Below are 17,590 nucleotides of genomic sequence, written 5' to 3' on the forward strand. Positions count from 1 at the left end.
TCTGTAATTTTAAAGGTACAAACAAAATTTTCTTTGATATGGTTGAATCTTCAGCCTGAAAACTATAAATTTTCAATCAAAAAATTATTTCTAACCAAATAGATTAATTTTATACAAAATTTTTGTATTTTAAAGCCAAAAAGTTTACAAAAAATTTGAAATTTTAACCCAAAAAATATGAATTTTGAAAAATAGACTTATTTTTAAAGAAATAGATGAATTTTCAACAGAATGGTTTGATTTTTTAACAAATTCTGTCATTTTAAAGCTACAAAGAAAAATTTTCTACGAAACGGTTTAATTTTCGACCCAAAAATATGAATTTTCAACAACAAAATTATTTTTAATCAAATAGAATAATTTTAACAAATTTTTTTTTTGTATTTTCAAGCCAAAAAGTTTACAAAAAAGTTGAAATTTCAACCAGAAAAATATATTTGATTTTAAACGAAATGGTTATATTTTTACGAAAATAGTTTGATTTTATAACAAATCGTGCAATTTTAAAGCCACAAAAATACATTTTCTACGAAACGGCTGAATTTCTAACCCAAAAAATATGAATTTTGAAAAAGAAACTTAAGTTTTAACGAAATAGTTAAATTTTCAACCAAATTGTTGAATTTTCTTTTAAACTGTAGAATTATTGAGTGGAAAAGACATATTTTCTACGAAAGAGTTAAATTTTGAACCCGGAAAATATGAATTTTGAATATAAAAAAATTCTTTTTTAAGTAAATAATTGAATTTTTAACCAAATAGTTTGAATTTATAATAAATTGAGAAATTTCCAAGCCTCAAAGATAATTTTTCTACGAATCGGTTGAATTTTCAATCAGAAAAATAAATAAAAAAAGGTATTTTAAATCAAATAGATTAATTTTATATAAAATTGTTGTATTTTGAAACCAAAAAGATGAATTTTTATCAAGAAAAATATTTCATTTCGAAAAAAATTGTATTTTCAAGCCAAATATTCAAATTTTCTCAAAACTTTTAATTGAACTTTCGGGTTATCGGATCGGATAATTAAATTTGTAACAAAAAAAAAGAATTTTCATTCAAAAATATAATTATAGCCTTTTCAATCAAAAAGATTAATAGTGGAAATTTCGAAGTTCATTTTTAATACTTAAAAAAAATTATCTTCTAGAAAATTGTAAATTCCACTTAGAAAATAAAGTTAGTTTTCCATTGCGCAATATCGAAGGCCCTGAAAACTGGTATTAAAAAAACAAAATTTCTCTTTAAACCTTAATTTATTTTATGCATTTTCATCAAACACATATGGTCTTTTACATTAAATATCATTAAAGAAACTAACTTTTCAGCTAAAAATTAATTTCAAAATAATCGAATAATTGATTACGTTATAATAATTAAAGTTAGCTTTTATTTAAATATACTTTCGAAATTCTGAATTTTAATTAGATAGAGTTTATCGCTGACTGGTGTCACGTGGTTTGTAAGGAATGCCTCTGCTCTTCATGTCTTTTATATAATTTGGACGCAATCTTCCTGAGACTGAAAGGGCGTAAACGCCTTTACAAAAACGATCTGAAACCCAAAAGAAATTTCTCGAAAACTATTTGAAAATAAGTCAATCATAAAAATAAAAAATAAATTTATATAAAATAAACATTTTTTAATTTGAATATGAAGTAATTATCGAATTCTAAACATTTTTAATTAATATTATTTTACAATTTTAGACATTTTTAAAATTAAAATCATATTATATTTATTAGTAAAAAATCCATTAGTATCAATTCGTAAATTTGAAATTCGAAAAGGATTTTAAAATAATTATATTCTAAAAAATTTTAATAAATATTATTATTCATTTGTAAAAAATGTTGAAATTGTAATTATACTATTTTTATTTTAGTAAAAAATCTATTTTTATCAATACAACCAATTTTAAACTTGTAAAAGATTTTTCAATAATTATTTAATTCTAACCAATTTTAATGAATAATATTATACAATTGTAAACAATTCTGGAACTATATACTTAATCAAATTCTGGAATTACAATCATATTATTTTAACGAGTAAAAATATATTCGTGTCAACTCAAAAAGGACATTTCAATAATTATTAAATTCTAAACAATTTCATTAATATTGTTATACAATTTTAGAAATTCTTAAATTACATTAATATTATTTTTATCAGTAAAAAATCCATTAGTATCTATTCGCAAATTTAAAATTTGTATAGGGTTTACCAATAATGAATTCTAAACAATTTTGATAAAAATTATTATTGAATTTTTTAAATTCTGAAATTAAAAGCATACTATTTTTATTTGTGAAAAAATCCATTTTTGTCGCTACGAAAAACTTTTCATTCGTAAAAGGTTTTTTTAAAAAGAATGGTTGAATTCTGAACAATTTCAATTAATATTATTCTACAATTTTAGACATTTTTAAATTACAATCATGTTATATTTATTAGTAGAAAATACATTAGTAACAATTCGCAAATTTGAAATTTGAAAAAGATTTTTCAATAATTATTACATCCTAAAAAATGATAATAAATATTATTATTCAATTATCAAAAATGTTGAAATTGTAATTATACTATTGTTATTTTAGTAAAAAATCCATTTTTATCAATACAACAAACATTAAACTCTTAAAAGATTTTTCAATAATTATTGAATTCTAACCAATTTTAATTAATAATATTATACAATTGTGAAAAATTCTCGAATTATAATTATGCGATTTTTATTCGTAAAAAATCGATATATATCAATAAAAAAATTTATAAATTCATAAAATGATTCTTAATAATTATTTATTTCCAAAATTTTCTAATTAATATTGTTATACAATTAAAGAAATTTTTGATTTACAATCATATTATTTTTATTAGTCAAAAATCCATTTGTATCAAGTTGCAAATTTTAAAATCGTATTGGGTTTTTCAAAACTTATTGAATTCTAAATAACTTGAATAAAAATTATTATTGACTTTAAAAAATTCTGGAATTATAATCATGCGATTTTTATTCGTAAAAAATCCATTTGTGTCAATAAGAAAAAATTTTAATTCGTAAAACGATTTTTAATAATTATTGAATTCGAAACAATTTTCATTAATATTAGTTTACAATTTTACAAATTTTTGAATTACAATAATGTTATGTTTATCAGTAAAAAATCTATTTATCAATACGAAAAATATAAAATTCTTCAGTCTTTTTAAAATTATTGTTAAAACCTAAACAATTTTCATTAATATTATCAGACAATTTTAAACATTCTTGAATTACAATGGTATTATTTTTATCAGTAATAAAATACTCTTTTTTTTATTAAAAAATGCATTTGTTTTAATACGGAAAACTTTGAATTCGTAAAAGGTTTTTAAAAGAATTGTTGCATTCTAAACAATTTTACTTAATATTATTATACAATTTAAACAATTTTAAATTGCAATCATTTTATATTTATTAGAAAATAATCCATTAGTATCAATTCGCTAATTTGAAATTCGAAAAGAGTTTTTCAATAATTATTAAATTCTAACCAATTTTAATTAATATTATTTTTTTTAAATTCTGGAATTCTAATGATACTATTTTATTAGTAAAAAATTAATTTGTATCGATAAGAATAGCTTAAAATTCGTAAAATGATTTTTAATAATGATTGAATACCAAAAAAATTTCATTAATATGGGACCACTGAAAAATCCCGAAAAATAAAATTCCCAACACTGTAAAATTACCGAATTAGAAAATTCTCGATTAGTCAAATTCGCGAATAGTAAAATTGCCGAAAAATAAAATTCACCAATAATAAAATTGCCAAAGAATAAAAATACCGAATTGGAAAATTTCCGAATAATAAAATTTTCGAATAGTAAAATTTCAGAATTAAAAAATTCCCGAATTGCAAAATTCCCGAATAATAACATTCTCGACAGTTTATAATATAACCGAAATGGAAAATTCCCGACAATTTATAATATTACCTTATTGGAAAATTTCCGAATGATAAAATTCGCGACAGAAAATTCACGATTTATAAAATATCCGAATTGGAAAATTCCCGAATTTTAACAATTAGAATTTTTTATAAATATATTTTATTGATTACAAATACATCAATAAGACATTAGTTTCAAAAATTATTTTTAACATTTAAAATTTCGAAGCTTATTTCTTGAATTTAAAAAAGCAATAATTTTAAATAAAATATTTCTAGGTAATGTATGTTTTTTTAATGTTCACAGTATTTAAAAAAAATACAAAAAGCGTTCGAAAAAATAAAATTTGAAAAGCTTTGTAAGGTAGAGAGAAAATTTAGGGATAATTTTTTTCTTCCAAGCGCACGTTTTTACAAATTTGGTAGGTGATACAAAATTTAATTCTTCTTTCAAAGAAAAAATGATTGCTTACATTTTTACGCTTTTTTGGAAATATATATATATATTTAAAATTTTAAATTACATTTTTGCGAAAGCTTTTTGTATTTTTTTATTCAAAAATATTATGCAAATTTCCAAAAAAGCGTAAAAATGTAAAATTAAAATAAATGTAAAAAATTTTGTATTTTTTTTCAAATTCTATGCACAGTTTCAAAAAAAGCGTCAAAATGAGAGTCATTATTTTTTCTTTTAATGTAGAATTAAATTTTTGTATCGCCTTCCTTATTTTTGAAAACGTGTGCTTGCAACAAAATTCTCGTTAAATTTTCTACCCAAAAAAATGAGTTTAAAAAAACCAAATTTTTTACTTTTTAATTTATAAACTTTTTTTAAAATTTTCTACCCATATTTTTAACATATTTTCCACCCAAAAATATGAATTTTCAACAAAAAATTATTTCTAATCAAATAGATTAATTTTATACAAAATTTTTGTATTTTTAAGCCAAAAAATTTAAAATATCAACCCGAAAAATGTGAATTTTGAAAAATAGACTTATTTTTTAAAGAAATAGATGAATTTTCAACAGAATGATTTGGTTTTATAACAAATTCTGCAATTTTAAAGCCGCAAAAATACATTTTCTACCAAATGGTTGAATTTTCAACCCAAAAATATGAATTTTCAACAAAAAAGTTATTTCTAACCAAATAAATTAATTTTTTACAAAATTGTAGTATTTTTAAGCCAAAAAGTTAATAAAAAATTTGAATTTTCAACCCGAAAAATATGAATTTTGAAAAATATACTAAATTTTGAACGAAATAGTTAAATTTTACACAGAATGGTTTGATTTTCTAACAAATTCTGTAATTTTAAAGATACAAAAAAAATTTTCTTTGATACGGTTGAATCTTCAGCCTGAAAAATATGAATTTTCAATAAAAAGTTATTTTTAATCAAAAAGATTAATTTTTTACAAAATCTTTGTATTTTTAAAGCAAAAAGTGTACAAAAAGGATGATTTTTCACCCCGAGAAATATGAAATTTGAAAAATATACTTACTTTATAACGAAATAATTGAATTTTCAACAGAATCGTTTGATTGTCTAACAAATTTTGCAATTTTAAAGTCAAAAACTATAAATTTTCAACTCAAAAATGATTTCTAACCAAATAGATTAATTTTATACAAAATTTTTGTATTTTCAAGCCAAAAAGTTTACAAAAAAGTTGAAATTTGAACCAGAAAAATATATTTAATTTCAAACGAAATGGTTGCATTTTTACGAAAATAGTTTGATTTTATAACAAATTGTGCAATTTTAAAGCCACAAAAACACATTTTCTACGAAACGGTTGAATTTTTAACCCAAAAAATATGAATTAATTTTAAATTTTATTTTTGCGAACGCTTTTTATATTTTTTCAAATACTGTGAACATTAAAAAAACATGCGTTACGTAGAAATATTTTATTTAAAATTATTGCTATTTTTAATTCCAAAAATAAGCTTGGAAATTTTAAATTTTAAAAATAATTTTTAAAACTAATGTCTTATCGTTGTATTTGTAATCAATAAAATATATTTATAAAAAATTCTAATTGTTAAAATTCGGGACTTTTCCAATTTGAATATTTTATAAATCCGCAATTTTCTGTCGGGAATTTTATTATTCGGAAATTTTCCAATTCGGTAAAATTATAAACTGTCGTAAATTTTCTTATTCGGGAATTTTATAATTCTGAAATTTTCTTATTCGGGAATTTTCCAATTCGGTATTTTTATTTTTGGGCAATTTTATTATTCGCGAATTTGATTATTCGGGAATTTTCTAATTCAGGAATTTTATTTTTCGGGATTTTTCAGTCGTCCCTAAAATATTTTAATTTAAATTAAATAAAATATTTTCTATTTTAATAAATTTAAATAAATTTGAAAATAAATTAAACATTTCTACTCACTAATTCTTTGCCATTTGCAAACCCAACTGTCTTCTGGACACATGGCTGCTACCATTCTGAAATTCGATAAAAAATTATCAAAATTGTTTGAAAGTTTTATAAATTTCAGCGCACAGCGAAATTTTTAGAAACGCCGTTTTAATCGAAGAAAAATATTCTCGGTTATTTTCCAGTTCGTAAACATTTTTCCATTTAAAATGAAAAATATACCAAATTAAAAAAAATATATATTTTAATTATTTTATATTCAAATGTTCAATAATTTACACGCATAAAATGTAAGTTACTTACTAATACTTTTCAATTAAACAATTTTTAATTAAATGCAGATAAACAGCTACATTGAGAATTTTTAACTTTTATAGATTATAAAATTCAAAGATAAAAATTCAGTTCATTTGAAGTAATAAAAAATAAACAACAAATTAATGCACTCAAAGTGGAACTCTTGAATTTTAAACTTTTAAAATTGAAGTTTAAAAGTTTTTCAATTCAAAAATTTAGATTAAGTTCGAAAAATATAAATCCACTTTAACATTTTCAATACTCTAAATTAAAGAATCAATCAATGAACTTTAAAAATGGTCAACGTTGTTTAAATTAAAATTAAATTATTTTCATTATAAATAGTTTAAGCATCCTTGAAAAGCTTTAAAATGTTATTTCAAAATCTTGAAAAATCTAGAAGTTATTTAAACTTTTTTCAAACTTAATATTACTTTTGAAATTATTTTAGAACTTCTACATAACTTTTTAAATTAATTGAATTTGTCCTACAACTTCAAGAAAATCCTGCGACTTGTGTGGGTAAATTCAAGTGTTTTTTTTTAATCAACATTTTTCGTCGAAAAATCATAATCAATAATTAAATTTTTAGGCAAAAAATGAATATTTAACCAAAGAAAATAATTTTTATGTAAAATAATGAAATTTTCAACTGGAATAATATTTACATTTTCAGTTCAAAAAAAAAAAAAAAATAACAAAAGAAAGAAATTTTTAATTAAAGTGATGAATCTTCAACCAAAAAGAATTATTATTTTTAACAAAAGAATTTAACTTTCAGCCAAGTGATTTTATTTCCAACCTAAAAGATGAATTTTAAATTACAATGATAAATATTTAACTGCAATATTTAAATTTTTAACCGATAAAGGAGAATTTTTAACAAGAAAATTAAGTTACAAAGAAAAAGATAAATTGCTACCAAAATAAAATCGATTTTCAACAAAACATGTGATTCAACGAAATAGTTGAATTTTCAATTAAAAAAGTCAAATTTGCATCCAAATTGTTGAATTTTGAACTATAAAAGATCATTTTTCAACCAGAAAACGACATTCAAAACTTCAGAAAAAGGAATTAATTTTTCGAACAAAACTAATGAATTTTTAACTTAAAAGATTCAATTTCTATTTAAAAAAAATCAATTTTCAAGAAAAAAATGTATTAGTCCAAATTTAAGTCTAAAATTATGTATGTTCAACGAAAATAATTATTTTTTACCTAACAATTGACATTTTAATCAAAAATATTAATTTTCTACCTAAAAAGACAAATTTTCAACAAAACATATGAATTTTCACAAAAAAAAATTTTGAATGTGATTTTTAACGAAATATTTCAATTTTCAGTAAAAAAATTATTTTCAATTAAAAAAAAAACTGATTTTCAATCATAAAAATAAATTTTCAAACAAAAAAAGTTGAATTTTCAACTTATAACGATCAATTTTCCTCCAAAAATGGAATGGTTAAATTTTCAGTTAAAAAAATAAATTGACAATAAAAAAATAAATTTCAACAAAATAGTTAAATTATTAACAAAACAAAAAAAAAGATTTTGAAACTAAAATTGATGAATTATCAACCAAAGTGATGAATTAAAAATAAATAATTCATTTTTATCTAAAAAGGATAAATATTCGACTAAATATCCAATAAATAAATTTTCAACCAAAGTTATGAATTTTCAATTAGAATTATGAATCTGCAACGGGAATTATTTTTCTAACAAGAAAAAAAACCTTATTTTTAACAAAACACATGAATTTTCAGCAAAAAAAAAAAAAAAAAAACATTTCGAACGTAATTTTTAAAGAAGAAATAAAGTTTGAATAAGAAAAATAAATTTTCAATAAAAAAAAAATTCAATAAAAAAAATGAATTTCAACAAAATAGTTAAATTGTTAACAAAATAAAAAAAAAAGATTTTGCAACTGAAATATATGAATTATAAACCAAAGTGCTGAATTTTCAAATAAATAATGCATTTTTAACTAAAAAGGATAAATATTCGACTAAATATCCAATAAATAAATTTTCAACCAAAGTTATGAATTTTCAATTAGAATTATGAGTCTGCAATGGGGATTATTTTTCGAACAAAAAAACACGAATTTTCAACGAAAAAATATAATTTTCTAACCAAAAATTGTATAATTAAATTTTGAGCTAAGAAAAAGTATAACAAAAGACATTAACTTTAAATTAAAATTTCGGAATATTCAACTAGAATTGTAAAATTTTCAGTTAAGAAAATTAATTATAAAAAAAACTTGAAACAAAATAATTCAAGTCTCAAATGGAATAGTTAAATTTTCAATAAAAATAAATAAATTTTGAACCGAAAACAAACGAACTTTCAACGAAATAGTTAAATTTTTAATATTAAAGAGAAACAATTTCCAATTAAAATAGTGAATCTTCAACTAATAAATTAAATTTTAAACTACTTTCTGCAAAGTTTATTCTTTTTAATGCAAATTTATAATTTTTGTTAAAAATTCGTTTTCTTTTCGTTAAAAATCAATTTTTTAACTGAAAATTTAATTATTTTGTTGAAAATACATATAATTTATAAAAAAATTCTTCTTTTTAGATGAAAATTTTTCTTTTCTGGCAGAAAATTAATCTTCTTGGTCAAAAATAAAATTATTTGGTAGAAACTATATGTATTTTGTTGGCAATTCGTCTTCTTTTTGGTAGAAAATCAATTTTTATTTTTAAAAATATAACTCTAGGATCGAAAATTAATCATGTAAATTAAAAAATAAACTTGATTGATTTATAAATTTGAATTTTTCCTTAAATTGTGCCTTTATTGTTCTGCTCTTGTAGTTTTTTAGACTTACCCATCAAAATTGGTGCTCGTACACTCCTGAACGGCGTCCCGATCGTTCTTCATTTTTAAATGAGGACAATTTTCACATCCATCTAACTCGAATTGATCCACAGTCTAACAATAAATCATGAAATATAAAAAGCGTATAAAAAATATATTTTAATTCAAGAACTTGACCGAGAATCCAAAAATTTAACTCTGATCGCGGTAAAATTTATTATTATTTTAGTAATATTTTTCAATTTATAAAAGTGATTTTTACTTTATCTATAGTACTCTATTTAAATTATAATTTATTATTGTTCACAATACAAAAATTTCCTCTTCCAAATTAAAAAAAAATTAATTCAAGCAGTTTTTAGAGATTTTCTTCATTATTAGTTTTTAAAATTTAGTTACATTGTTCGTTGCGAATTTTTTTTAGTTACAAATTCAACTACTTGCTGTTAAAAATTAAAGTTTTTGTTCAAAATTAATTTTTAGGTTTGAAGATTCATCAATTTTATTGAAAATTCATCTCCTTTTTAAAATGTAACTACTTTTTAAAAATAAGTTTTTAAACTAAAAATTGAACCATTCCATTAGAAAATTTAACTGTTTTGCTGAAGATGCATTTTTTTAAAATTAAAAATTAGATCTTAAACAAAAAATTCAAATATTCTAATCGGCTATTTTTGTAGAAAATTAATCTTTATGATTAAAAATTCATCTTTTTGGTTTAAAATTGATCTTTCCCATTTGAAACTTTAACAATTTGGCTGAAAATTTGTATTTTTTAATGGAAAATTCTACAATTTCGTTGCAAATTCGAATACTTTCTTAAAAAATCGTTATTTTTTTCTAAAAAAATGATCTTTTCCTTTAAAAGTTAATCTCCTTGTTTAAAAATTCTTCCCGCTCCAGGAACTTGACTAATTTTTCATTTCAAATCATTAATACTTTATACCATAAAAGATGGCTTTTTAACAAAATAATTAAATTTTTAACATAACAGTTGAATATTCAACCTAAAAAGACAAATTCCCAACGAAAAAGTGTCATAGTTTATATTTTAATAAAAAAAGAATAAAATTAATACAACAAAAGAGAAGAATGTTGAAACAAAAAAGAAGAATTTCCAACCAATAAACATTTTTCACTCAAAAAATAAATAAAAGTTAATCTAAATTATTCAACCTTCAAGCCAGAAACAAAATATGACTTTTCAACAAAAAATTAATTTTTCACGAAACTGATGCATGTTTACCCAACAAGAATGAAATTTCAAAATAAAAAATTATAATTGTAGCAAAAAAAAGCGAATTTTCAACTAAAAAAGATCAATCTAAAAACATGGAAATGGTACAATTTCATAAAAAAAACGAATTTTAAACAAAACAAAAAAAATATTTTCAACTACACAGTTAAATTTGCAACCAAAGAAATAAAAAATAGAAAAACGAATAATTTTCAACAAAATAATTAAACTTTCAAAGTTGAGTTTTTATCCAAAAAAGACTCCAGTTGACTCAGCAAGATCAAAAATTGAATTTTTTTACTAAAAAATAAGTTTTTACAAAAAAAATTGAATTCTCAATGAAAAAAGACGAATTTTTTCTACCATAAAGGTTCATTTATCAACACCAAAACATGAATTTTAAACAAAAAGTACATTTTCTACGAAATAGTCAAATTAGAAAATAGTATAATAGTTTAATTTCCAACCTTAAAACAGATTAAATCTTCATTAAATAAAAACAACATGAAAATTTAAAACATAGTTGACTTTTTATTCAGAAAATATTTCAGTTCTTTTTTCTTCTTTCTGCTAAAGCAGGTGAATTTTAAAATCAAGAAGACAAAATTTCAAAAAAATAATTCAATTTTCAACCGAAAAGTTACATTGTCATTCAAGAAAGATGAAATTTTTACTAAAACAGACGATTTAAACAAAAATAGTTAAATTTTCATCCAAAGAAGATTTAAGTTCACTTCCTAACACTAAAATAAGAATAGGAAAGAATTTGCAACCAAAAAGGATGTCTTTTTAAGAAAATTATTAAATTTTAAACTAAATAATCAGATTTATTAAATTTTAAACTAAATAATCAGATTTATTAAATTTTAAACTAAATAATCAGATTTATAACTAAAAGGATAATCCTCATAAGCAAGTTGTTGCGGATTTTCAAAATTCTACTATGAAAATATTTAATTTTTAAAGCTTTTAACTGGTCCTATTTTCGGAATTTTATTCCTAAATTATTCAGATTCAAAATTGTTCTATTCAAAATAATATTGTTAAATTGTAAACGTTTTGAATCAGAAAAGATACAATTACAAACGTTTTCTAATGAAATTGTCCATTAAAAAAAAAATTTATCTGAAATTTTTCAATTGAAAACGCTTTTAATTAGAAATAATACCTTTTGAAAAACTTGTATTTCAAATCTTTTCCGCAAGTGGCGCTACAAACGATGCCAACTAATTCTAACTATAAATTCATTTATTTGGTGGAAAAACAAGCTATTTGATGGGTAAATTGTTTTTTCTTTGAATGAAACGGAATTTTTCGACGAAAATTTGACTATTTTGTTGGCATTCTTTTTGGATTAAAAATCCTTTTTTTATTACTGAATATGTAACTTATTCCAGATGAATATTCCATAATTTTAGATAAAAATTTATATCTTTGTTTGAAAATTAATTTTTGTATTAAAAAGTTAATTATTCCATTTTCGGTTAAAAATTGATTTTTTAAACTTAAAAACCTAATTATTTCAGTTTCAGATGACAATTTATATTTTTTAGTTAAAATTAGTAGTTTAAAATTTAATAATTTGGCTAATTTTTTTAAATGGCAAATTCAACTAGTTCATTACAAATTAGGTTCATAATTCTAATTATAAATTCATTTGTTTGGTGGAAAAATGAGCTACATGATTGAAAAATTGTTTTTACTTTGAATGAAACGGAATTTTTTTTAACGAAAATTGAGCTATTTTGTTAACATTTTTGTTTTGGATTAAAAAATTTTTTTATTACTGAAAATGTAACTTATTCCAGTTAAATATTCCATCCATAATTTTAGTTACAAATTTACATCTTTGTTTGAAAATTAATTTTTTCATTCAAAATTTAATTATTCAATTTTTCGGTTGAAAAAATATTTCTTTTTAGTTGAAAATTCGTCTTTTTTTGATTAAACATTGATTTTTTTAACTTAAAACCTAATTATTTCAGTTTCAGTGGACAATTTATATACTTTAGTAAAAATTAATTTTGTTTTTGTTGTTGTTAGAAATTTTGGTGGAAGATTTATCATTCTAATTATAAATTTATTTATTTTTTGTTTGAAAAAAGAACTATTTGATTGAAAACTGTTTTTTTCTTTGAATGAAATGGAATTTTTTTGTCGAAAATTTAACTATTTTGTTGAAACATTTTTTTTTGGGTTAAAAATAATTTTTTGCATTACTGAAAATGTAACTTATTCCAGATGAATATTCAATATTTTTAGTTAAAAAATCATCTTTGTTTGAACATTCATTTTTTCACTAAAAATTTAATTATTTAATTTTCGGTTGAAAAAATATTTTTTTTTTATAACTTAAATCCTAATTATTTTAGTTTCAGTTAACAAGTTGTATTTTTTAGTAAAAATTAATTTTGCTGTTGTTGAAAACTCATCTTTTTTATTTAAAATTCAACTATTCCAGTTGAAAATTCATCAGTTTGGTTGGAAATTAATTTTGTGAACTAAAAATTTAACTATAAGAAATTAAGAAATTTTTAAGGGATTTGTAGAGAACTGTAGAAAATACATGAAATGAAATTTCAAGGGATTGTGTCTATAAAACAATTATTTATTGTATTTGGGTAAAAATTCATCTTTTTTCAGATGAAAATTCAACAACATGGAGGAAAGTTCAACTAATTTTATTAAAAATTCATATCACAATCTTCTAATAGTTAAAAAAAAAACGCTACAATTTTTTAGTCTTTTTTTCACCTATATTCGAAAGTTCTGGAAAATGTGTAAGCTACTTGAATATTTTTTCACTCCATTTCAGTCAACAAACTCAGGGGAATACATAATCTCGAAATAGTGTGATTTTTAAGAATTATGAAAAATAGTAAAAGAATTCCTAAAATTCTAAACAGAAATCAAAAAACGGAGAAACCTTTTGTTTACAGAGGTTATGTTTGGTACATATTATGGGGTTTTTTCACGTACCTTTATCAACGAACACCCCATGCATGCTCTCAGACCTCTGAGGCTTTTTGGCACGGTCTCCATAGACATTTTTGGAAAGCAAAATTTAAAACGTGATACGTGTGAAGAAGAAAAATGAGTAGCAGTAATTCCACAACGTCAATCGTCAATCGTCATAAAAACAATACATTCCTTGTGTTCCGCAGTTCCGCACTTGTCCGCACCTATCACATGGCATCACTGAATGTGCGCGAAATTCAAATTTATTTAAAGGATCTTGGAATTACAAGAGTCTTCACTGTTCAAATTGTTTCAAAAAATGGAAAATAGGGGAATTATTTGATGTAAATAATAATTATATATACAATATATTATATTGTATTATATATAAAGTAAATTCTTGAATTAAACAAAAAATAAAGCGTTTAGGAGATATGTAAAATTGATAGTAAGTTAGAAATGGAATAATTCAAAATTAAAATGATAAAAATAGAACAATATTAGTTTTTTCAATACTAATTTATTTTGTAAATTTTTTTTCTTTTCAACATTAGTACCAATATTCAATTATCGAATAAGAAAGTAATCCACTTGTTTTGTCTTTTTTTCCTTGTGAACTCTGAAATCAACAAAAATTATAACTGAAAGTTTAATATTAATTTTTATTTTATTTTTAATTAATTTATTATTTTTGTTTCTTTTATTATTAATTGTTTTATTAATTGGGAGTTTCCGGAATTTTTTTAAATATTATGAATTGCTGAAATGCCTTGAATACCCTAAATGCACTAAAATCCCTGAAATTCTCCGAATTCCGTAAAATCTAGGAATATTTCGAATTCCCTGAATCCTTTGAATGTTCGTAATTCCTGAAATTGCTTGCATATTCGAAATTCCATGAATTCCTACAAATATCAGAATTTTTTGAATTTTTTAAAATCATTTAATATTCTGAGTTTCCTGAAATATATAAATTTTTACATTTTCTGAATTCGCTGCATTCCATATATTTTCTGAATTTCTTAAATTCCCTGAATATCCTAAATTCCTATAATTCCCTGATATTCTTCATTTCTTTTAATTGTATGACATCCTTCATTTTCGGAAATTCCTGAATTCTTTGAATATTATAACTTCCTGAATTTATTCGAATGCTTATAATTCCTCGAATTCTTAGAATTCTTATCATTCCTAGAATTTGTGGAATTCTTTTAATTCCTCGATTTCCAAGAATTCGAATTTTCTTAAGTCTCTGTATTCCTTCAATACCCTCAATGCACTGAAATCTAGGAAATTCTCTAAATCCTTGACTTCTTTGAATATCCTTAATTTCTATATTTTCCTAAAAATCTGAATTTCTTTGAATTTCACGATTTCCTCAAAAATCAGAAATTTTATGAATTTATTGAATATTATGAATCCCTGAAATTCTTTGGATTATCTGAATTCCTTGAATTCTCGAAATTGCGTCAATTTTTTGAAATGCTTAAATTCTTTAAATTCCCTGTGTAGATTAAATTCCTTGATTACTATCCTTGCACCAGAATCTATTAAATTCTTTGACATGCTTGAAAACTATGAATTTTTGTATTATCTTAATTTTCTACATTCCTGAATTCCTTAAATTCTTGTAATTCCTACTATTTGTTTTAATTCCTTGAATTCCCTGAAATCCTTTAATTCTTTGAATTCCTTGAAAACCTTTAATTCTTTGAATTCCTTGAATTGTATGAATTTCTTGAATCCCTGAAATTATTTCAGTTCTATGAATTACTTGAATTTCTTATATTCTTTTTAATCCTCGTAATTACTCGAATTACTTAAATTCTTTAAATTCTTGGAATTGTTAGCATTTTTGGAATTACTGCAATTCTTTAAATTCAATGACACAGTTTAATATTTGGAATTTTCTTAATTCTTTCAATCCTCAAATTTTTAGAATTCTCTTAATTGCCTGAATTCTCTCAATTTTTCAATTCTGTCAATTTTCTGCATTCCCTGAATTCCTTGAATTTCTTAAATTCTTTGAATTCATTGAATTTTTTGAATTCCTGGAATTCTTTGAATTCCTGAAATTCTTTGAATTCCTTGAATTTTCTGAAATGCTTAAATTCTCTGAATTTTTGTGTTCTCTCAATTTTCTGCATTCCCTGGATTTCTTAAGTTCTTGGAATTCCTTCTATTTTTTTAATTCCTCGAATTCTTTGAATTCCCTGAAATCCTTTAATTCTTTGAATTCACGGGGAAACCTTTAATTCTTTGAATTCCTTGAATTGTATGATTTTCTTAATTATTTGAATATTATGAATTCCTGAAATTATCTAATTATCTATTGTCTAAATAAATTTCTGCATAATATTCTAAGATGATCTGATGTGGGAATCGGTCTGATTCCGAAACGTCATGCATGCATTTCCGAATAAAGTGTCTGGAAGAAGTCGATAAAATAAAGTTTTTCCTTACCAATTCTAATTCATTTCTATTAATTATGAATTCCTTGAATTCTTTGAATTGCTTGAATTTTTTTTATTTTCTGCAATCACTAAGCTCCTTAAATTCTTTGAATTCTTGGAATTACTTGATTTCCCCGAAATCCTTAATTTATTAAATTATCGGAAATCCTTGAATTCTTTTATTATCCCTAATTCCTATAAGTCCCTAAAATTCTTAATTTTTTTGAACTCAATGACATACTTTAATATTCGGAATTTTCTTAATTCTTTCAATTCTCTAAATTTTTTGAATTCTCTGAATTGCCTGAATTCTCTCAATTTTTCAATTTTCTGCATCCCCTGAATTCCCTTTTTTCTTTAAATTCTTTAAATTCCTTGAATTCTTTGAATTCCTCGATTCTATAAATGCCTCGAATTCTTTGAATTCCTTGAAATCCTTTATTTTTTTGAATTTCTTGAATCGTTTGAATTTCTTAAATTTTTTGAATATTATGAATACCTTAAATTCTTTCAATTCTATGAATTCCTTGAATTCTTTAAATTCTCTGCATTCACTGAATTCCTTAAAGGTTTTGAATTTCTTGTATTCTTTGAATTGCTTGAATTCTTTGCATTTTGGAATTACTTGAATTCCTTGGGTTGCTTAAATTCTTAGAATTGCTTGAATTCCCTGAGTCTTTGAATATTTGGAATTGCTTGAATTCCTTGAATTCTTGGAATTTCTTGAATTTCTTGAATTCTTTGAATTTTGTGAATATATCAGTTCTAGATTTTCCCGAAATCCTTTTTTTTAATTCTTGAAATCTTCAAATTCCTGAAATTTTTTGAATTTTCTGAATTCTTTGCAATCGCTGAGTTTCTTGAATTTGCTGAATTCTATGATTGCTTTAAGGCTGCAAATTCCTGAAAATTCTCAAATATTCTGAAGTGTTATAATCTTTTAGTAATTTAAAACCTTAGACTTTTTATAATTCCTTAAATATTTGGAATTATCTGAATGATCTAAGTTCCCTAAAATCGTTCAATAATCTGAATTCTGTGAATATTCTAAATTCATTTCCCGTGGTACTCCTTGAATTCCCTAAATGCGCTGAATTCTAAGAAATTATTTGAACATTTAAATTCATTAAATCTCCTGAATTCCTGAAATTTTTTGAATTCCTCAAATTCTCTGAATCCCCTAAATTTTTTGAATACCCTGAATTCCTGTAATTCTTTGAATTCTCGAAATTCCTAAAATTCTTCGAATTCTCTCAATCCCTTGAATTCTTTGAATTCCTTAACTAACTATAGTAATGAAAATGGTAAAAGGGCGGGAAATTTGAATTTGGCCTTGGATTGTCTGAATTCTAAACCCGACTTGGTTACAGTGAAAAGCGGAAAACAGAAGCGCACGCGCGCCATGAAAAAGCTCAGTTGTGTGGCTTTAGGAACGGAACTTCAGCCCTGTTTGTTCTACTCCAGAG

At 22.3% G+C, this 17,590-nt stretch overlaps 1 protein-coding gene across 1 annotated transcript; it reads right to left on the minus strand.

The window, feature by feature from the left end:
• Positions 1-1,365: 1,365 nt before the first annotated feature.
• On the minus strand, positions 1,366-13,856 carry LOC117178192 (transcription elongation factor SPT4). Its single transcript, XM_033369486.1, has 4 exons — positions 13,693-13,856; positions 9,487-9,590; positions 6,354-6,409; positions 1,366-1,557 (listed from the first exon to the last, which is right to left on the minus strand). The coding sequence occupies exons 1-4, from the start codon at positions 13,759-13,761 to the stop codon at positions 1,439-1,441; spliced, it is 348 nt and encodes a 115-aa protein (XP_033225377.1). The 5' UTR covers positions 13,762-13,856; the 3' UTR covers positions 1,366-1,438.
• Positions 13,857-17,590: the final 3,734 nt, after the last annotated feature.

This window comes from Belonocnema kinseyi, chromosome 8 (genome assembly GCF_010883055.1).
Source record: "Belonocnema kinseyi isolate 2016_QV_RU_SX_M_011 chromosome 8, B_treatae_v1, whole genome shotgun sequence".
Taxonomy (NCBI): domain Eukaryota; kingdom Metazoa; phylum Arthropoda; class Insecta; order Hymenoptera; family Cynipidae; genus Belonocnema; species Belonocnema kinseyi.

Excerpts from the sequence above, each read along its gene's own strand:
- LOC117178192 (XM_033369486.1), bottom strand. The coding sequence starts at position 13,761 with ATGTCTATGGAGACCGTGCCAAAAAGCCTCAGAGGTCTGAGAGCATGC. Across the intron at positions 9,591-13,692 it reads TGGGGTGTTCGTTGATAAAG|ACTGTGGATCAATTCGAGTT; the intron begins GTACGTGAAAAA and ends ATTTATTGTTAG. Across the intron at positions 1,558-6,353 it reads TTGCAAATGGCAAAGAATTA|ATCGTTTTTGTAAAGGCGTT; the intron begins GTGAGTAGAAAT and ends TTTGGGTTTCAG.